We start from the raw sequence: 23,855 nt of genomic DNA on the forward strand, positions 1-23,855 counted from the left end.
TGGGAGCAGTGTGTTTGAAGGTAGGGTGAAGGAAGATTAGAGTTCAGTATTGAAGATACTCTGTTTATGTTTTGTCAGGCAGTCACTAAGATAAACCAAAGGCTGGTGCATCCGTGTGTGGCTCAGGCAATATTCTGGGCTGGAGACATAGATTAAAGGTTCATTTTGTATGAACGAGGCTTAAAGTGAATTCAGAGAAGAGGAAAGAGGCCTGAACACCCTTGCAGATGAAAGGTCTTCTTTGAGAAGGAATGAATTTTATCACAGAAATAGAAGAGAAAGGTCTTCTTTGAGAAGGAATGAATTTTATCACAGAAATAGAAGGAGTATCAGGTTCTTCTCAGGTAATAAACACCCTGAAGGAGAAAAACATTAGCAGGTGATGTTACCTTATGAAGGATAGGTAAGAACAAGCAAATTATGAACATAATTTAAAGATAAAATTTATTCTCTGATGGTTTACTCATGCAAACTGCACATAAAAGAAAATAGTACAGTTTGTGTAACATTGCAAATATAAGGACTCAAAATGCTAGGTACAGAAGTAGTGTGACATCCTGAAAGTCAAAATGAAATTTGTGTTTATACAACTAATAATGATTTTTATTTGTTGAGTACAGACTGATTTACAATGAAAGTTTTGCTAACCTTGGTAATAAGCTCATTAACTGTTTACATGACTTCTTACATCTATGTAGTTTTATTTTACAATTGCAAGAATTCCTGTTACCAAAGAACTTTTAACTTGCATAAATAATAAAATTTAAGAAAAATGCACTGAATGACCCAGGAGATTGAAAAATGGAGGCTTTTCCTAATCCATCCAAACTACAATAAAAAACAGCCTTCTTGCAGAATTCATATTTTGTGCCTTTGAGATCAACTCCTTAGCATAACTATGGCAAAATCATGATTAGAAATTGATTACTGGAAAATTATAAAATCAGTTAAAAATAAAAAAAATTTTAGAAGTAGAATTATCAACCAAAAATGATATTTTTAATAAGCCAAACAATAAAATTCCTATTATCTTCATACTTAAAAGTCCTGAAATGTCATTTGTATAATCTGAATGTTTCCCAGTTTGGAACTTAGGCAGGTGGAATATTTCCTTGAATTACCAAGGATATTCCATACCAGTTTTTAAAATGTCAGTCTCATTAGGAGATGGCACTGAGACTTTAGCAAACAGTGTAGTATGGATGCAGAACGAACTACACAACTTATTAGAAATGCATTACAGATATTTACATAATGGAATCCTGCTCGAATGCCAGAAGTTGCTACTGGGGAGGACTCATAACTATTTTACAAAGTTTTCTTACACACGTCTACTACATTTTTATTTTTTAACAATTTTGTCTATTTTAAAATATTGTACTGTATTTTGAACATAACTGCAGAATAAAAATAGATAATGGCACATTAGAAAACTCAGTATCCCACAGATGACTGGATAATGAGAAAAGTGTACCTACAATCATCTCATCAGAAACAAACTACATCATGGAATGTTAGTTATCCAAGCCTGCACAGTAATGACATCTTAAATTGCAATCATCTATTGGCCAGCATCACACTGAAGGCATCATTAAACATTCAAGCAAAGATTGCTGGCATGAACTATTGAAAGACACACGCGTGCACACACACACACACACACAGACACCACACACACACACTCTCTCTCACTCTCACGCACTCGTTTCCCATATTATAATTACATTGTTCTAAAGATAGATACTGATTTTTTTCCCACGAGAAACGTTATCAAAATTTGCTACTAAAAGATGACAGTGCTTTCACAAGAATAAGTACAAGTTAGCTTGCAAGTACAAGACAACGGGGGTAAACAGTCTTAAATTTTCTAAGTAGTAATTTTTAGGCTTTTCTGGCAACCATACCTTACTTGATTATGCATAAACTTCTCAGTTTGAAACCTGAAATCTGCAAAACAAAACAAAACAAAACCAAAAACGAATTTCAAAAAATTATTAGATATCTGATAACCCTGTATTGTACATTATATAATTTCATATTTTGTTAGTCTCAAAACAGGGTTTAAAATACTGAATTTAAGCCTTAAAAATAGTCATTTTTGAAATGATAAAGGATTCCAAAATTCATGCCTACTTAAAATCTTAAAAAAAAAGAAAACGCACTGTTACTGATCTTCATTTAGTTTAAGTGTGCATAAAAGCACTGTATGTCTTTTACCATGTTTCACTCACTTAAAAAGTGTTTGATAATGTTCTTCCTTTTGCATAATGTGCAAAATAAAAGGCAAAAAGATTAAAAGCAAATTTCTATATTTCTCTTGCTAGTGCTTTATGACCTTGTTAACACTACAAAGTCAATAGGGACTATGCAGAACTTTGGTATAAATGATATAACAATACTACCATCACAGTTGAGGGTTAAGAGGTGGTCAAAAGAAATGGAAGTGGGAAGAGAGATTCAGTAACACCCCCATTTATTAAAACACCACAAAATTAAAAGTGAAATAAACCACAATGAATTATAATACAATTTACACATTGAGCACAGAAAAATGAATAAATCTAACAATATTTATAAAAAAAGCAAAATCAGTCTTTTTCCAGAGACTAAAAACTGTTGTTGTTCAGTCTGATCATCAACTGCTGCTACACCAACTTTAGAGCCCAATTTCATTTCAAGTAAAAAAAAAAATTTACAACCACAGACTTCGCATAAATGGAAATTGGTCTTTCCTTGATTTCCCTTTGAAGTCACTAATGAGTATCTAAAACTGCTGCACTGAGGTTTTTAATCAACTTCCTGAGGGCTGTGACTGGGAGGAAGGAGCCATGACAATCTGTGAAAGCGCAGGCTCTGTACTCTGGTCCGCCATCTGCGTGAGGACTGAAGTGGCTACAGCTTCTGCCTTGGAAGTTGAACTGACTCCATTGGATGTGCTGACAGAACTATGCTGTATAGCTTCAGTATGTGGACTACTCGGCACTGACAGGTCTTCTGAACTATCATCTTTATCAGCAGCTGAGTGGAAAAAAGGAAACTACTCAGTTTCTTAAAACAGTTGTAAGAATTTATCAGGTTGAGTCAATGCACAGAATAAAAAGTTAGATGGCATTTTACAAAATCAGTTTAGAGAAGTTGGTATGACTGGAATTGAGTAATTGAAAGGTGGCTAGAAGTCATGAAGTAGGCAATTTTGCCTGTAACAGACTAAACAAGGCACAAGCATGCACATGGAAACACCTCAATGCCCAGTGCCACATAAAAGAGAGCTGCAGAATTATTTGCTAAATAGTGTTAAGAAAGAAAATTGGGTAGGAATTTGGGAGATAGGTCTCTTAGAGATATAATCAAACACTTACCCCAGCAACACATTTAACAAAACCAGTCTGTTTGCCTACATGCCATTCTTATTAAAAGATTAAAAAATTTATAACCATATGCATAAACAAAATGAATTCTAACATACAAATTATATCTTCAAATAATTCCCTCTGCAGAACTATTTTTATTCTGGCTGACTTTCCATCTAAGGCAGCAATGGATGATTATAACACCTGATTCTAATGATGCATACACATGAGAATAAGCAATATTTAGAATCTAAATGCCACCAGCTGTTATAGTTGCATGAATTAATTGAGATTCAAATAAAATCCATATAAAACTCAAGATACTGTAATTGAAAAGATATTCAGGAAAGGACATTCTAAATATTTATGAAAATATATCTACCATTTTTTAGGCTTTAACAACAAATCTTCAACGTTCTTATTTTAATGGAAGAGAATCCAATAATTTCATTTAGTGAAAAATCTGATAAGTACAACACACACCAATAATTATAGTGTATGCAAGTTATGAGACACAATGATAGCATGAATGCCTGTGAACCCAGCCCCCAACTTAAAGAGAAAATTGCTAGTAACACTCGTGCTTCTTGGAGGCTCCTCTCTTCACCAAAGGCAATCACCATTCTGATACGTATTTCTTTTACCATTCCCTTGTTTTTTCTTTGAAGTTCTACCGAATAGGTATATATCCCTAAACAGTACTGTTTAGCTTTGTTTCTTTCTGAACACTCTAAAATAATTTTTATTGTTTAGAGTGATAATAAGCTGGCTTTCTATCAAATCTGACAATACATACTGGCCTGCTTACTGATGGCCAGGTGCTCATTCTGAAAGTCAATTATTAAAAGACTGTGGACCCCACGAAGTAGGACTTACCCCATGATTTGTAATGTAGAAGACAGCGGGGGAGGAATCTGGCAAGTACAACTTTAGTTCAAATAAAATTCTTCATTTTGAGGGTTTTCTGAACTATAGTAGCTCTTACAGAATTTTAATGTGATAGAATCTCACCCTCTCTATAAATCTGCTTTAAATGCAAAACTACACCACTGGATAAAAATCTGATCTCAAGATGCAGTTAAAAAAAAAAGCACAATCAGTAATCCTTTTTAAAATTATATAAAGCAGAAAGGATACTGTTCTGATCAAGCAATAATGAATGTTATAAAATATTTACAGTTCAGTTATATAGCCAATACAATTGTTATGCATTCACAGAAAACACTGCCAAATGACAGTTTAACTAGAGAGAACAGTAAAAAGCCCTCTATTTCACCACTATTCAACATGACAACAAAATGTCCTTTCTCTCAATGTTACGTTCTAGCGATATAACAGCTTTCAGAAATAAAGAGGCTGATCTGTGATGAGTGGTATAAGGAAATGTAAATATGTTGTGGAGGCGATGACTCAAAATGAAACAGTAAGTTGTAAGGGACAAGTGCTTATCTACCTCCAGGCCTTCAGAATTTGGTAAAACAAATCTTTAGGCTGTACAAAGAAGCAGGTACTCACTTATAAATTCTGTAATTATAAATTTTATGTATAAAATATCTTTATAGTGTGATACAGCTGCACCTATGTCCAGTTCTAGATGGTAAGGGGAGAAAAATTACTAATATAATCACAAGCTCTAGAAAGATACAAGAGATCTTACTGCACTCACAGAGCCATTTTTGGCCCTACTTAAAAGAAACCAGCTGTTTGACAATTTACTCTCTCTGAAGTTCCACCCATGTTTCTACATATTTTCATTAATGAAAATATAAGCTCACAATTTAGGGCCCAATAAGCTTTTCTTCCCACTTAGGATTACAGCAACAACTATAATACAATGTTAATTATGCCCAGAGATCTACAGAATATGAATTAATGGCAATAAGATTACTCTTATGTTCTACTCTTCAAGGAACCCAAACATTAAAAATGTTTTCATATTTTCATTCTCATTTTATATACTGCTTGACCCTTAAGATCAACAACTGTCACGGTTTTCCCATGACTGAGGGGTTTCCTAGGATGTGGGACTTCCCAGTGTTAAAAAAGAGACCCTATGAATGTGTGACTTTATAACTGTCACCTTTACCAGCAAGATACTGTAATATTCCTTAACTTCTACTAAACCTTAGTTTTCTATATACAATGTTTTGAGTTAACTAGCATTATAGCTCACCACTATTAGCAACTGCTATGTGCTACAATGTGATGGATGAATAGTGTTAGGTATTTGTGAATTTCTCCACATTTTCTCCAAGATTTAAACATTTACTTAAACAATCTTTATATTTACCTTGACTATTAAACAACAGAGAAGTCAGATTTTTCCCAAAGACTTCAAATTTGAAAATAAAAATTTTGAAATTTCTACAAAATCCAATTATCTCCCAAGAGCTGAAGAGAACTAATTTTATGCAAGAACTATACTTACCTCAGTCAATTTGATTATCTAGATAACTGGACAGGATAAAAGATAGGAACTGTTCCCAAACCCAAAAATGTCTTATTCATTTCTTACATTTTCACAACCTCGTATACCTTCACTAAAAACTTATTAATCTAGATTTTCAGTTTGAGGATATAGCATATAAGACCATATATATATACACTTAAAAATATCTTAATTGCTTAAAATAAAAAATTGGCTTGCATTTGCTGAGCATATACTGCCTGGATAACAGGGATAAAACTCTTGGGGTTATCCAATAAATTAACTAAGATTAAATTGAAGATAATTTTGAACTGAATGCAATTTAAGAGTTAATTTTCCTTCTAATTTTATAGAATCACTTGTATATTTCTTTCTGAACTATCAAAATTCAAGAGAGCTGTCTTGTTAAGAAAATCATGTATGCATAATGCTGAACTCAGTAACTTCTAAAGGAAATTATGTTAAGTCAGATGGGAGCCGTAATGGCCTCATCCCTGCAGCAATCATTGTTAATACAAACCCCAAACATATTTCTATATGGTTCCAATTTACTCCACAATGTGTTTCACAATCCTGTCAAAATGACTAGATATCAAAGGACTGAGATTTATTTGCTCAAAACTGACAAAAATCAATGTTCTAAATATATATGGCAACAGAGAGTTGCTAAATCTACTGAATCTTTAAATTAAAAAATATTGCCCATTCTGATGAAACTGTTTACAATGACTACAAGTAAAGAAAGTGGCCATTAAGTTTTATCGTGAGCACCTGAGGAACTGTTTGCATCCAATACAAAATGTTTCTTTCTTTTGAATTACTGACACTGGCAAATTAAAACGAAGTGGATACATATGGTTGAAACAATTTTTACATTTACAAATATCCTGAAATATCACTAAATCATAAAAATGAAAGCTGTGGGTTATATATTATGAATGTTGGTTAATGCATTCCCAGCTCTGTTATTTGTTACAAATTTGTGTACGATGGACAGAATTGGCCATTTATTCAAGAGTAACAGCTGGTTCCAACATTGTGCACCTTATCAAAAAAGGACATTACAAGAAGGAAAAGCACAATTAACTTCTAAAATGCTGAAAACAGAAGAATCTCATTTTGAAGGTAAATATTTAAAAGGAAACTTAAAAGCAGATAATTTAAATACTGTTCTAGCATTTTTATGACTAACTAGAAGACTCAATCTAAAGATTCAGAACAATAAAATTGCACAATGCTGATATCTAAGAAAGAACAATAGGATCTCATACGTAACAATAGGATCTGCTACAGATTAAGTGAAGACAAAAAAAATTACTAAACGGAGGCTAGAAAAGAAGTAGTGTTTCACTATGTCAGTCCAAGAAAAGTATTACTCTGAGACTATAAACAAAATATCATCAGTACTTACACTATACTTTAAATTATTAACCAACCCATTTTATTTATAGTAATCTCTAGAAAAAAGCTAGAAGTAGGAAAATTAAAAAACTCTAGATTCTAAGAAGTATATCCCCCATTCTATAATAAACTTGCAGAACTTCTGATATTTAACATTAAATATCAGAACTGCAGTCTCCACTTTTTTAATGGTAGCTTGGTTCACTCTGGCAGTATTTCACTGATGTAGCCTAAGGCTATAGGTAATGGAACATTACTCACTATGATAGCCAGATTTCTTCTGCATGGCGGTTACAGGGCAATCTTTATGAGCCAGAAGAAGCTGTTTCAGCTGTGCCACTTCATTTCTCAGCAGGGTGACTTCACTCTGGGGAAGAAACAACTTATGTACCTTACCAGCATCAGACTAAACATTTTTTACTGTTTAAAACAAGTGAAGATTAAGATATGAAAATCGGACATCTTTAAAAGAACACCAAGGAATAAACAAAATATGCTGCTTAAATGTTTAATCATTACACATTAGCTTTTATATTTTAGTATTTATATAGAACCTGCAACTTACATAAAAATTTAAATAACACCACAACTAGATAGCATATTTCAAAGCTATTTTTTACATTATCATTTGCCTTGTGACTGCTTATATACTACAGGTTACCTATCAAAGGTATTTTTTACCTGCTCTTTTTTTTTTTTTTTTTTTTTTTTTTTTTTTTGCATTACGCGGGCCCCTCACTGTTGCGGCCTCTCCCGTTGCGGAGCACAGGCTCAGCGGCCATGGCTCACGGGCCCAGCCGCTCCGCAGCATGTGGGATCTTCCCGGACCGGGGCATGAACCTGTGTCCCCTGCATCAGCAGGCGGACTCTCAACCACTGTGCCACCAGGGAAGCCCACATGCTCTTTTTGATTATTTGAACAATTAGAAGTATCAGGGGAGTCAGGATAAAATTTCACTGACTCTATTCACTTGGAAGTAAAAATTTTGTCCTGGAAACTAAATTAAGCAGTTTTCTAGAAACTAGGAAAAGCTCCATAGGGGAAAACACAAATAACCAAAGAATCATGGATACATAAAATGCATCGCAAGGCATTGTGTTGGACACAGAACCAGTGAAAGCAGATGTAATGTTGAAATGGCTTAACTGCCTTTGACCTAGGCCGTTTGTACACATCGAAATTTAAATCTGATAAATCAACGGTGATCTGTCCTACTCCTTATTACAGAATGAGCAGTCCAGTCTGTTTTGGATGCATTAATCTGACAGATTCTATGTAAAAGTTCCAAACTGAGAGAGTCCAATTAATTCCTTTGGGTCACCCCCAAATATTAACTCATAAATTAGTGATAATTACCAATACTCAAGAGTTAGAAATAATATGAATTTAATAAATTGGTAACATTAAGAAATCTTAACTTACAAACACCTCTACTTATTTGGACTTACATTAACCATTCACATTTTATCCATGAACCCAAAACTAAATGAAGAAATACAGCAAAAAAAGGTGTACATAAAAGCTCAAGCACTTCTTTTTCCATCCCTCAGTCTCTTAACCATAAAGCTGAAGGTAAAATACTTTAGTAGATTAGACTCATTATGCCTCCTTAAGTGATCAATGACAGAAACATACAAATCAAAAGAATAAAAGTTAAGCAATCCAAAGGCAAGTCTGTCGGGTCAAATAGTTCCTCACACCCCAATAACAATAAACTGTTACACTGTATTAAAGCACAGAACAAATGCTTGTTCTTGATGCTTACAAGAACTCTGAACCATTCATAGAAAGGTTAAATTATGTTTAGAATATTGTATTTGAGAAAAAAATGGGTGTATAGTGATTAAAGTACAAAAAGAAAAGGTTAAAAGTTTGCTTTAAAAAACAAGCTGTTATTTAGAAAACTAATTTCTATGGAATACTGAAGTCGTCATTAGTGTCAATATCGCTAATTATAGCTCTTTATTAATGACACTATTTATGGGAACCCATATTAAGAATAATCCAACATATATTGTCCAAAAAAAGGTTTCTCTCTCTCTCTGCTGTGTCAGCTTGATTTTGAGACTCACGTCTACAAGTTTCTCTCGTTAATTTTTATAATATGAAATAGGGCTGGATATGTATTTTTAGTCAAGAATACACAATCTTTTATAATCTGGTAACTGTGACCACCCTTCTCATTAGTTTGAACCTGTTAAATAATCAATATTTAATCATTTTGACCTATAAAAATAGAAATTTCATAATGCTAACTAAATATATACTGTTGCTTCCATCTAGAAAACCTTTTTGCCTTGCTAATTATTTCACTCATCTTTAAGCGTCAACTCAGTACAATATAAATATGCATAGGAAAAGTTAGGTGTCAATTTCTGTGCTCCCACAGCCATATATACATGTATGTATGTATGTATGTGTGTTTGTATGTGTGTATTTACATAGTACTTATCACACTGGATTGTAATTTTTAGTTTACTTATTTGCCACCTCTGCCAGATTGAGGTTTCTCAAGGGCAAGGATTATCTTGCTTTTTGTATCCCCAGAGCATAGCCCACAGCTTGGCATAGACTGAGTACACAGAATTACCATGGTCTTCTCTAAAATCTATTTCCAGGGGGTAAAAAACACCAAAGAAGGTGAAATGAAATAGCTTAAATAATATAAAACTGGTCAGGGGTCCTAATTTCATTATTTATTGCCAACAACCTCACCAACGTAGTCACACTGTTAATTTTCTCAGTCTGAAAGTGAAAATTGGCGTGTTTAATAGCATCACCTCAATTACAGAATTTTAAAAATCACAAATGCCTTCCCAACTAAATACTCTATAAGGACATTCATTATAAACCATATTATGAAACAAAATGCTGTATTAGATAAAATTCCTGAGCAGTTACAAGTTGATAATCTGATACAAAATAGTTAATTTAAATAATTCTGGGGATTAACCAATAAAAATATTCCTATGCACTCAAAATTAAATATATACATTCAAACTCTCTCTTTAAATGACAGGTTTGAAACTGATGGATGGAATATCAGTTTCTATATTCAAACTTAACAGTTGGTGGTGTTTTGGTTGTTCCTCTAATTAGACTACCTGGTCCATTGACAAGTGAAGAAACTAAAGATGCCACTAGCTAACAATGGGTAATGAACATTAAGGACTTCAGAGGTAAGGTATTTGATTCCTGTTGCAACAACTTACTTATATTTGTGTTAACTGAATTTAACTGGAGTCACACTTAACAGAGCAAACAACTTGGGGAAAGAAAAAAACTGGAAGAGAGGAGGAAATTAAAAATAAAACCGTTTGAACGTTATAACTTATATATACCTAAGTGATAACAGTACACAAATATGCTATTCTTCATCCAAAATTCAAATAACCCAATTTTCCCCCTACACCTTTTAAATGACAGAAATTGTAAGAAACCCCCCCCAACAAACTCAAGCTATGCTCAATACAAATTTAGTCTAATTTTTTACATCATCCTGATCTAAAATGTTTTACAATGGTAAGAGATTTTCCTAATGGTAGTCCTGAAGCTCAAGTGATTTTTGATTGAAAGGTTAAATTAAATCAATAGTTTGTATTATTATTGTATCCTAATATTCAATTTCTTTAAAAACTGGTATCAAGCACTAGACTGAAAGCAGCAAATGGGACATGGTTGCTAGCAAAGAATTGGGACTGTGAGAAATACTGCAAAGCACACAGGTGGAATTCTGATTAGGAATAAGAGAAGGCCAAACCTTGAAGGAAGTGGATTTAGTTGAGCTGTAGAGCCCTAAGTGTGAGCATAAGCTTGTGGTCAAGATCAGGTCAAGCAGAGGTTGAAAATAGGAGGCTCATTATGGTATATAACCGTTACATTAGGCAGAATTATAAGAGTTTGCCAAAGCCCGGCCAGCATTTTTAAAATCGTTTGGTAAAATGTAGCAAAATTCAACAAAATAATCCAAACATTCAAGAATTAGTCATACCCATATGTATAAAGGAAAGGACTTAAACATAAAGATAGACAATATTGGGCTTCCCTGGTGGCGCAGTGGTTGGGAGTCTGCCTGCCGATGCAGGGCACGCGGGTTCGTGCCCTGGTCCGGGAGGATCCCACGTGCCGCGGAGCAGCTGGGCCCGTGAGCCATGGCCACTGGGCCTGCGCGTCCGGAGCCTGTGCTCCACGGCGGGAGAGGCCGCAGCGGTGAGAGGCCCGCGTACCGCAAAAAAAAAAAAAAAAAAAAAAAAAGATAGACAATATTTAGATAAGGTAGTTGCATAAATCATGACTTTAACTCTGAAATATTTTGACAAAGAAATATCGGAAGACAGGTAGAATCAGAGACAAAAGCCTCTATACTATAATGAGAAGAGTCCTGAAGATCCTATGGAGAGACCTCAGAATGAAAAAAAAAGAAAGCCATAATAGACCACATCTATCTATCTATCTATCTATCTGTCTATCTATCTATATTTGTATTTATATAAATATATAAAACCAGTTTGCTTAAGCCAAAGTGAATCTGGAGGGGATACATGTTAAGCCATAAACAGATTTAATATTAAATGAAAAAAGAAATATTTATACCTCTGCTATCTGAGGATTATTTTAGATTGGATTATAATTGGATTTAGCCTCCAAAGCCTTTCTGGTTAGTTTGTTATTTAGTATATTTGCAGAATATGTTAACTGTCTTCCTGGATCATTCTGAAGATGAAGTGAAATAAGAGACATGGAAACATTTGGAAAACATTAAAGTCCCATTCAAATGTGAGCAATTACTGATATTTTTGTCAAAGTAAAGTGTATCTGGTAAGCTAAAGTAGGTGCTGGAGAAGATCATTCTTATGGCCTAAAGGACAAAGTGCCAGTGTACTTATTCTGGCACTGTCTACACCATCGCTCTACTCTATCTGTATCTATTCAAAGGTTAATTACATACCGATGAACAAATAATATAGTTTTTTAACAGTCTGTCTGAAGCAGATCAGCCTGATGAAATAATGACAGGATAGCCAATCGATTCATCAGTCAAAAATTTTCACTGATATCTGACCACAGATTGATGACCATGTACTCCATAAATTCATGATCTTTGACTTTCTAGTTCAGCGACTACCCCCCAAATTAAAGAAATAATATTGGACAGTTTCTTCTTTGGGGAATTTCTCATTGCTAAAGATAAGCCAGTCTTCACAAAAATCAATGATTAAGTATCTTAACTTCCCACCACAAGTTTTAAGGGTTGTCATGGATGCAAAACCTTATACTTGAAAACAAAATAGTTCTTTAATTTTTATCTTCAACAATAGAAAAAAAGATGACAGGGTTCCTAATATGCAAATATTCTGCAAAATAAATGGGAATGACTCTTTTCCTATTCTCATACTTTAATTACTTGTTTCACATCCGTCTTCTCTGCCAGACCACAAATTTTGCAAGTGTTAAGGACGTCTTTTTTCACTGTTCTATCCCGTGTCTAATAACATGCCCTGCACACAATAGATGCTTAATGACAGAATGAATAATAAATAGCATTTTCACAGTGTAGTTACAACATACTTTTCTATTACCTCTCTCATTTGATCTTCAAAACAGTACTTATTCTGTGAGTTTGACAGATGGGGAAGTAAAGTCTTGGGAAGATTTTAGTAAAGGCTAGTAAAAAGAAGTACTCAGAATAAAATGCATGAGGTAGAGGTGGTATCACTATTATCCTTTCCCCCTCTAGAATACAGTGAAAAACTCAGGGGGGAAAAGGAAAACAGTTCTATTTTTTTTCAGGAATTAAACAGATATTGTATACCATCTCCCAACCGCTGCCATTCCTTTCTATTTCAGGTGATAAATACTAAAGTAAAATATCATTTAGGTACCAGGAATAAAAGATTTGATCCCATTCCCCTTAAGTCAATGGACCAATAAGCAAAACCTTTTCCATATTATTATCTTATGAGTGAAAACTCCTCACATATCCTGCTATCAAAGAATGCTTCCATTAATTTACTGAGCTTCCACTCCACACACATTTTGCAATACCTAAGTTTTAAAAGCAAAATCCACAACAAACTCTCCAGGTTTTATCCACAGATTGTTAAGGAGCTCCTATTAGTAAAGAGAAGAGTCAGCCTTTTGTTCATAAAGGAAACGCTGAAATTCTAAACTGAAAACTAACCCCCACGATGAGTATAGCTGAAAGACAAAGACATAACGAGGTTAAAACCATTTCAAGTAAAAGACAAAAATCATATATTACCTTTAAAAATATAATAGTTTATAACCAACAGTATCCAATTCTTGGTCTAGATGACCATAAATGTATCTAACACAATTTGGTAAAATTGCTCTTTTAAAGCAATGACTCTAGAAAGCTAAAATATAATTAAATTCAGTGAGTGGGGCAATAAGGTTGAATAATTAGTATTTTCTTTGAAACCTAATATATATTTGGTAAAAATATGAAGAGTCACACCTCAACACTCATTAAACCTTTTATTATATATAATATATAAGCAACCATGGGTCATTACTGCCCACTACACTACAGCTAAGCCTGTACGTCACGTGAAGGATTATTAAGGAAATGTAGAATTGATGAATGTTTTCACATAGAGTTTAATTATTTCTTTGACATTCAATTTTCTTTACAAGTCATTCTGTTCTTCACAGTTAACGGTTTTGCTGTTGGCAGACCGAATGAAATTTTTCTCCAGAATCTATTATAAGCACATTAACTCTTCATACTCTGAAAACTAGAATGTGTCACTTACTCTTTAAGAACTGTTTTTATTTTATATGACAAATAACTAAAAAACAACCAAAACATCATATATCCACTTGAAACAATAAAGTCATAATTGAGGAACCCTTTCTTCCCAAACCATCCATGCTTTCCAACCCCCTCTTCATCACTGTTACAAGCTGGTACATGTCATTCTTAAAATTTTACTTCTATTTAAAGAATCATTTCTCTACTGACTTCCATACCTACACATTTATCCATCTAACTATAAACCTTTCATTAATGAAAAAGAATTATGTTACACATTTTAGTATGCAACTTTAATTTATTGAGGTGAAATTTCCGTAATATAGAATTAACCATTTTAAAGTGAGCAGTTCAGTAGCGTTCAGTACACCTGCCATGTTCGGTTACCACCACCCCCTATCTGTCCATTCAAAGTAAAACCCCTTATCCATTAACCAGTTTCTGCCTATTTCCTCCTCCCCCCCAGTCCCTGGAAACTACATTTGCATTTTGTCTCTATGGATTCATTTGTTCTAGATATTTCATATAAATGGAGTCATATAATTCATGACTTCGTGTGTAGCTTCTTTCACTTAAGCATAATGTTTTGAGGTTCATCCACATTGTAGCATGTACTTTCACTCCTTTTTATGGCTGAAAAATATTCCATTGGATGTATATGCCACAATTTATCTATTGATGGACACTGGATGGTTGGTTTCCAGCAACTTTCTTTTTGCCCATAATAATATATTACAGACATTTTTCCAGGTTAATACATGCAGAAGGACCTTATTCTCTTTTCTTTTTTGCAAAAGTATTTTTTAAAAAAATCCCTGATAACACATCATTTCACCTATCTTCATATTTTGGTATGCATCTCTAAAACTAAGAACACTTTCTTATCTAACCATGATGCCATCATCACTCAATTATTAATGATTTAAAATACTGATTTTTATGCTTAGTGACATAAATGAGAGAAAGACCAATACTGTACGATATCACCTATATCTGGAATCTAAAAAACAAAACTAGTAAATATAACAAAAAAGAAACAGATATTGAGAAAAACAGAGCTTACCAGTGGGGAGAGAGAAGAGGGGAGGGGCGAGATAGGGGTAGGGGACTGAGAGGTAAAAACGACTATATATAAAATAAATAAGCTACAAGGATATATTGTACAGCACAAGGAATATAGCCAATATTTTATATAAGTGTAAATGGAGTATAACCTTTAACAATTATGAATCACGATGTGTACACCAAAACTTATATAAGTGTATATTATACATCAACTATACCTCAATTTAAAAAATATACTGACTTTACTGGTTCTGTTTGTAATTTGAGGTATTAACTAAAGTTATGTTCAACTGTAGAGTTTATGTTGAACTGCAGAGTTTAACTTAGTGACTTCTTGAATTTGACTTCCATTTAAAAGTTTTGGGACTTCCCTGGTAGTCCAGTGGTTAAGAATCCGCCTTCCAGTGCAGGGGATGCAAGTTCAATCCCTGTTCAGGTAACTAAAATCACACATGCCACGGGGCAACTAAGCTCTAGAGCCTGCACGCCACAACTAGAGAGCCCGTGTGCTGCAACTACTGAGCCTGCATGCTCTGGAGCCCACATGCCACGACTAGAAAAGCCCGTGTGCCACAAGGAAAGACCCCGCATACCGCAACGAAGATCCCACATACCACAACTAAGACCCGACACAGCCAAATAAATAAATAAATAATGTCTTAAAAAAAAAAAAAAAAAAAAAGTAGAAGTTTCACACTTGCTTCAAAACTAAAGTGTTAGGTAACTTTTACCTAGGTGATAAATCTTGCCTTTATTCCTCTAATCAAGAAATTTCTACCCAAATTAGGAAATATAAAAATGTAACACAATTTACTAATGATATTTTAATCAGTTTGGATGGTAGAAAAAGCAAGAGGTCAATGAAGTAAATTTTACATTTATTTTGAATGCTGAATTTTCCAAGGTTTTCTGAAATAATAAAGCACTGCTGCTATTCATAATGGTGACCAGTGCTGCAGTATAATTAAAGAAATAGCAATGTCTCATTAAAAGCTGTTAACACTGCTATGCCTTGGGTCAAAACAGAAAACTGGCCCAACCTAAATAAAGTCCAGTACCATGAAAATAATACCATATACTTATATACCACTTTATAGTTTTCAAACATTTTTACTTCTTAAAAAGGCACAATAAGCCAAATTACAAAGAAAAATATTGATAAATTAATCCTATTAAAATTAATATATTTAAAAATATCTGCAAACATTCTAATTCGACTGATGTATGTAACAACCCACAGCAGTAGGACCAGCAAGTATTATTATCCTATTCTATGGATAAGATAAGTGAGGCTAACAAAGATATCTTTAATATCATATAACTGTAAAATAGCTGAGTCATTCAGAAGAATGATTTTGTTAAGAACAGAAAAGAAAAAAATAGGTCCTCCTAAATCACTTTGTTAATGTAATACGAACATTTAAAACTTTAAATGATGATAGTTAATATTCTAACAGAGAAATCTGGTAAATAATAGACATATTTATAGTATATAAATAAACTGGTATCTATAATCTGTTTCACTTTAAGAAGAAAAAATTCAAGTTTTTTTCTTAAACATTATGAAAATAGTTCTTGAATAAGAATTCATTTGTCAGATAATATATTATTTCTTAACATATCCTGGTATACAAGTACATATTTTTTTTAAATTTTTTATTAATTAATTTATTTTTGCTGTGTTGGGTCTTCGTTTCTGTGCGAGGGCTTTCTCTAGTTGTGGCAAGCGGGGGCTACTCTTCATCGCGGTGCGCAGGCCTCTCACTATTGTGGCCTCTCTTGTTGTGGAGCACAGGCTCCAGACGCGCAGGCTCAGTACTTGTGGCTCACGGGCCTAGTTGCTCTGCGGCATGTGGGATCCTCCCAGACCAGGGCTCGAACCCGTGTCCCCTGCATTAGCAGGCAGGTTCTCAACCACTGCACCACCAGGGAAGCCCCCAACATAGAGTTTAAAAGATGTCAGCCTCATGTATGAAAAAATTTTGTTATAAAATTTACATTAGATTAAATGCTATGTCTGGTGCTAAAAAGCTTCTTCCTAAACATTTAACAAGACACTCATATTGGTGACATTTTTAAAGATATAAGAAGAGAGCAGGTCTTATCATCAATTCTGATTACACAGAAGATTCATTTTTAACTAGGAATGGATAGCTCAGAAGGTTGACCAATAACAACTACAATTCATTAACATCAATTTTCTAGTTGATGCTCATCAGTTGGTATTTTAGAAGTTTTTACTTGAGAATATTCACAACATTAACAACAACAATAAAAAAGGAAGAAAAAACAGAAGGAAGGAAACAGACTTAGTGCTGCCCAATACCATCATTGCAAATCTTACCGAAGACTGAACAGGAAGGAGCCTTAAACCTTTATACCCCATAAGGTTCCTAAGAAATGTATCTGAGGCACACTGGCAGGGCAGTATGAAATGATGTTTACTGCCACTGGCCATATTGTACCTGTTCTGTGGATAATTAGAGTCCTTCAGTTTCCAAAGCTGTCAATCTGGTACCTTTCACGAGCACTATATTCACTTTAAATAAAACAAACAAAACAAAACAAAATTTATAATTCAAAGAACAAAAGAACTAAAAACAAACTACAAATTGCAGCAACTTTATAGTTGTGATATAAACCAACAAATAAGTAAAATACCAGTAATATCTTACATTTTGAGATTCTTTGTTTGAACTCTATTTCACAACTTTATAAAGTTTAAGCCAGATAATTTAGGTACTTTTGTACTATATAAGTAAACACTTATATTTAAAAATTTCTTCACTGTATCAGTGTTGAAAGTTTTATATTACTTCATCTCGGTATTCAAATAGGTTTATAAAACTGCACTTTACTATAGATTCCATACACACCCAATATTGTGTCCTAAAATGTCTGTATGGCTAACTAGGAAAAAATAGGGAAAATGTGTGTTCATAATTATTAAAAATAAAAACAATTTACATATATGCACCATACCTGCAGTTGACCATTTAATGAACTCAAGTCTTCTGCTTTCTTTTCTAAAGATTGAACCCAGACTTTTCTTTTTTGTCTGCATCTTGAAGCTGCTGCTCTATTTCTTTCCAGAAACTTCCTTCTTTTTTCATCAGGATCTTCATTAGCCGCTCTTCTTCGACGACCAGTTGTATTTTGGGTCTGTGGAGTTGTGTGAGCTGGAGAAGCCTATAATAGACACAAATGAAAGTTTTTTATATTTGTACCTAGTGATTAAATTAACACAGGCAGTAAAGGGTGGCAAAGGTGAGAGCCACTAATTTTATTTTCTAAGTCTCATTGTATACATCAATATTGTGGAGCAATGTGAAAATCACCCTGTGGTTTAACAAATTCCTTGAAATAAATGAGCATTGCTAAAACAAGATTCTCACTAATTAACTATCACAGTGAATGTATTCTTTAAAGTTTGTATAGTATTTTCATTTTTATAGAAATAATACAAAGAAATTAAAAATGCAATACAAATGATCATGTACAGATCTTGTAGTTTTCCATCTTGTATTTTTCCAAGTGTACTTTTAAGCAAACATTGTGGTATTATTCAATCCTTTGATAATTATTAAGGTACTAAAATAAAAATAACTTCCTATTTAAATTCATTATGAGAAACCATGTTTTCTATGCTATTTTTGAAATAAAAAATAGCATTAAATCTGTAAATTTTCTTTAAAAATTGGTTTCTCTAAAATTAAGGAGTTGTAAGTACATACATATTTTAGTGTATTCAGCTCTTCTTCAGTTTTTGACATTTGGGGTCAGTCTTTTTCTAAGGGTCAGGTTCATATAATTATTAATGCTCATTTTCCTGGTGGGTAGAATCCCACAGAGTCTAGATTTTCATTTTAATTGGTCCCCCTGCCCTGCCAGATCAGCCAGAGACAGGAATCTTCAGTCACTAGTGATACAGTCCAGTGTTTAGGACTACAGAATAACATCTTCAAGCTTCTCACAAATCCCAAAATTGTGCCACACAACACTTAAATACAGGAGACAGTATATGAACTCTTAGAAATAGTGCAAAAGAAACAGCACTTTGTGGCCACAGACACATGATCCAAAGAAGCAGCCTGAAAAACCTCTACTTAATGGTATTTTAAAATGATGTGAACAAAAACTTCTATCTTCTCTTAATCTATACAATAAGCAAAAATCTTAAAAACTTAAGATAAGTTCTGCAGGGAAATAACCTGAATTAGTTCTCACTCTACAAACTCCAAAAAATCAAAGTTATCATTCCTTTTCCAAGTAGCTAGCATTAAATATTGTGAGGGTTATTTCGTTTATACTGTATTTTAACTGTAATTAAGATCAAGTATTAAATCATTCTTTTACCTACATAATTGCAATTTAATCTTTTAGAAAAATCTTTCTATGGCTGGCTTCAAGAATGGTAACGTTGAAATATATTCTTTTCTTTATCCTCTTAACTTACTGATAATAGCAGGTTTTAAAATTTTACTGAATAGGAGAGAACAGTTTTTGTTTTTTGTTTTTAATTGACAACTTGGTTACTTACAGCAAAGGCTAATCACAAGTATTGTAAGCAGAAACTATTACAGAGTTATATTTGTATATCATTACCCCTAACAAGGATTTGAGGCTACTTAGAAGCATATATTCCTCCTTCTCTCTCTCCTTCCAGTGATTCATTCATTCCACTTCATTCAAAAAAAATACAGGAGCTATGCTAGTGATACAGCAGTGAACAAACATAAAAGTCCTGCCCTCATGGAGCTTCATTCCAATACAATAAAATATAAAGCTATAAATGAAAACTAGATCCAGGGAAACTACAGTTAGTATAAGAAAATAAATTATATTCATTTATTTTCTTTTAAATAAACTTTTAAAGATGTAAAAGCCATACTAAGCTTACAGGCCGTACAAAGAAATAGCCATAAGCTGCATTCGGCTCATGAGCTAGTTTGCTAACCCCTGAATTATGACATGAGAACATATTCACTTTTCCCCTCTCTTGGCCCCTAAGTAAAGCTGCTTAGTGGATGACAACCATAGCTACATTCCACTTTATCTTAAGTTTCACAAAGATAAAATACAGTAATCTAAATACCTATGCTTAGTAGGCAGTCTAAAACTTGCTGTGTAACTGTGTTTCTTTAATTGGAAAGTTATACTTTTAAATGTGAATATTCTTTAAGTAGAGAAGATAAAAGGTCTAAATAGAGCTCTGAAACATTTAACAGAAATATAGTAATGCTTACTGTAGAAATATACTGCAGACTTATAGAAATATCAATCATCTAATGGGTGGTAACAAATTAAAGATAAGTGAAAAGGGCCTCTGTATAAATAGCTGCCATTAAGCCTATCTGCTCCTTTGGTGTATTTCACAAATGTTAATTCAAGAATCGTTTGACTTATATTAGTAATATAATACCTATATACATTACTTTTTGAATACAATCAACAGAAAAAAAAAGTTTTCTTTAAAAAGTATTGATGGGGGCTTCCCTGGTGGCGCAGTGGTTGAGAGTCCGCCTGCTGATGCAGGGGACACGGGTTCGTGCCCCGGTCCGGGAAGATCCCACATGCCGCGGAGTGGCTGGGCCTGTGAGCCATGGCCGCTGAGCCTGCGCATCCGGAGACTGTGCTCCGCAACGGGAGAGGCTACAACAGTGAGAGGCCCGCGTACCACACACACAAAAAAAAGTACTGATGGAGGGCTTCCCTGGTGGCGCAGTGGTTGAGAGTCCGCCTGCCGATGCAGGGGACACGGGTTCGTGCCCCCGTCTGGGAGGATCCCACATGCTGCGGAGCGGCTGGGCCCGTGAGCATGGCTGCTGGGCCTGCGCGTCTGGAGCCTGTGCTCCGCAGCGGGAGAGGCCACAACAGTGAGAGGCCCGCGTACCACACACACACACACACACACACAAAATAAATTTAAAAAAAAAAAGAAGTATTGATGGACATTATGCCATGTCAAACCAACATACACTCACAGAAACATTTACAGGGTGCCATGAGCAGTAACAATTGCTTGATTATTTTAAATTATTTTTTGTATCAATACTTTTACATTGAACTACCTTTTCCTAAGGCTTTTTATACACTTTTGGAATAAAATTTTACCAGAAAAATTTTTCAAAGCATATAGTCATTTAAGTTACACTGTGTTTGTTTGGTTTTTTTTTAAGGATAACTGAGCACTGAATGATAAAAACAACACACATACCGGAGTTTCTGTAGTGGATGTGGCTGGCTGTTGTAATGACTGTGGTCGAGATTCCTCTGATTGAGTCCTAACCAGTCCGCTACCATGACCTTTGACAGTATCGCCATTGGTAACTGGAGGATGTTGCTGGGTCAAAGCAGCTTTTAATCTCTGAAATGCAAACACCAATTAAAAAAAACGTTTCCTGCTTTCCACCCAAATCCAACTCCCAGCATACTCTTTGGTTAACCAAAAGAAATTATTTGGTAAGGAATACATAAATACATTCAGCTTTAATATTAGTTTTGATTTATCATATTCCACTGCATTCCTAAATATCAGTAAGACAAACAGGACCTTTGGAAAGTTTGCCTGAATCTTTTTTGTCTAGTACTACTAGAGGGTTCTATACTTTGCTATTCCTAATCAATTTTGAGAAAAGAGTGAAAACTAAAAACACTGTTGACTGAAAGTAACTAGATTTGTTTGACTAAAATAAGCAAAACAAGTTAATTATGTATGTTTCACCTATTTTCTCCTACCCCATTCCTATATCCCATATCCTAGTCTTTTCAGGCTCTGCCTAGATTCTTAGACCTAAATATCTTCTTTTTCAGAATTGAGTCCATTTGATCTCTGCTTGCAGGTCTGATGTCACTGCTTACTTGGACAATGACCTGATGTTGCATTTTTTAGGCCACTGCACTGACTGTCAGACTGAACCTTCTCCTAGTACCCACAGCCGGGTTTGCCTCCCTTAGGTCTTCCCTGTCACCAGTAAGCAGACCTAGCTCCAAGTCTATCCCTTCTACTATGTTCCATTTTGCCAGTGAACTGTACCCAACTCACTGTCAAGAGTATGGCAGATCTAGCGTTATAATGAAGCTCTAGACATTTATGGCTACTTCTTTAAAACAAAACAAAAAAAAACACCATTTGAGTAAAGCTTATTATTCTATCAGCAAAAATATATGAGTATCTTATCTCCCCAAACAGACAGTAAGCTCTTTAAGAGCAGAGATTGCCTTTTATTTCTTTGCATCCCTTTTAGCAACTGGTACATTGATTTGCTACACAGATGGACAACAAATATATTTGCTAATGGACAGAGAAATTGGTTTCTTTGAAAATGGCACATGGGATCTTTGGGGTGGTTTTATTGTTATGATCTATAAATATGAAATAATTAGCACAAAATAGTCATATTATAGTATCTTAGCAATGAAAGGGATCTCAGGGATCTGAGAGACCTGGGACTATTATTGATGATATTGTTCTTAATAACTCAGAAGTAGCCCTTGAGCTCAAAATACAGTTTTATAACAAAATCTGGTGAAGAGATATGTCATTACATTTTCCTAAGATCCACACTCAGGTGCACATGTGGTGGGGAGGGAGGTTACAAATACTGATATAAGAACTATGCTGCAGTCTACCCAGTGCTCCCCACACTTCCTAGCAGTCAATTAACTGCCTTGGTATCACATGCTAAAAACAGATTCTTGGCAACCTTTCCTCTCTTCTTTCCCTGGAAATAGCATAAAGGGGTAGATAATAGAGAAGAGCTTTAGAAAAAGTCTCCCAAATGATTCTAATACAATTGTTTTCATTTATTCCAACTAAGAACAATTTAGAAAATTTGTAATTTCTTTATTTTCACCTGTACATATCTTCTTACCATCTATAATTGATCCAGATGCCTTAAAAACTGAAGCACAGGACTTCCCTGGTGGCACAGTGGTTAAGAATCCACCTGCCAATGCAGGGGACATGGGTTCAATCCCTGGTCCGGGAAGATCCCACATGCTGCAGAGCAACTAAGCCTGTGCTCTAGAACCCGCAAGCCACAACTACTGAGCTCACAAGCCACAACTATTGAAGCCCACGTGCCCTAGAGCCCTTGCACCGCAACTACTGAGCCCACGTGCTGCAACCACTGAAGCCCACGTGCCTAGAGCCTGTGCTCCGCAACAAGTGAAGCCCTGCTTGCTGCAAATAGAGAAAGCGGCGTGCAGCAATTAAGACCCAACACAGCCAAAAAATAATAATTAAAAAAAAACCAAGCATATATGAAAAGATCAAAATTTCCACTGAAGCAGTAATTCTAACTAGACAAGTGTTAATAGACATTTTCTACTGCTAATCATTGTAGATTCTAGGTATGATTTTGAAAACAAAGTAGTGTAAAAAATGTTTCGTTGAGGTATAAGTTACATAAAATAAAATGAACTGTTTTTAGTGTACAGTTCTGTGAGTTTCAACAAGCACATACAGTTGTGCAACCACCCCCTACAATCAGGATACAGAACAGTTCTATTACCCCCCCAAACTTTCCTCATGCTTCTTTCCTGTCACACTCTCCTCCCACCCACAGCCCCTGGAAACCACTAGTCTGTTTTTTGATCCCCAAAGTTTTGCCTTTTCCAGAATATCATATAAATGGAATCATACAGTGTATAGCCTTTTGAATCTGGCTTCTTTCCTTTAGCATAATGCACTTGAGATCCATCCCTGTTGTTGCATTATCAGTAGTTTTTCAACAAGTTTCTAATAAACAGTATTCCAGTTTTACAGATTAGGACACTAGAGATCATTTGCCCAAGGTCACACAGCCATTAAGCTAGTTAAAATCCTAGATT

The 23,855-nt window shown here is 34.6% G+C and overlaps 1 protein-coding gene across 3 annotated transcripts in view; it reads right to left on the bottom strand.

Annotated features, from left to right (window-relative positions):
* Positions 1-427: 427 nt before the first annotated feature.
* The window catches only part of ATF2 (activating transcription factor 2), an 86,278-nt gene continuing 62,850 nt past the window's right edge, over positions 428-23,855 (bottom strand). The window contains exons 11-14 of one of the 3 annotated variants that reach the window (XM_060106676.1): positions 21,238-21,387; positions 18,003-18,209; positions 7,441-7,546; positions 428-1,947 (exon numbers count right to left, since the gene is read on the bottom strand). In XM_060106676.1, coding sequence (XP_059962659.1) covers positions 1,868-1,947; positions 7,441-7,546; positions 18,003-18,209; positions 21,238-21,387 — 543 coding nt within the window. In that variant the 3' untranslated portion in view covers positions 428-1,867. Of the gene's footprint in view, positions 1,948-1,990; positions 3,019-7,440; positions 7,547-16,679; positions 17,560-18,002; positions 18,210-21,237; positions 21,388-23,855 lie in introns of those variants that run through there. The other 2 variants (XM_060106675.1, XM_060106677.1) reach the window with 2 other exon arrangements.

The sequence above is a fragment of the Mesoplodon densirostris genome, chromosome 8, assembly GCF_025265405.1.
Source record: "Mesoplodon densirostris isolate mMesDen1 chromosome 8, mMesDen1 primary haplotype, whole genome shotgun sequence".
NCBI lineage: Eukaryota > Metazoa > Chordata > Mammalia > Artiodactyla > Ziphiidae > Mesoplodon > Mesoplodon densirostris.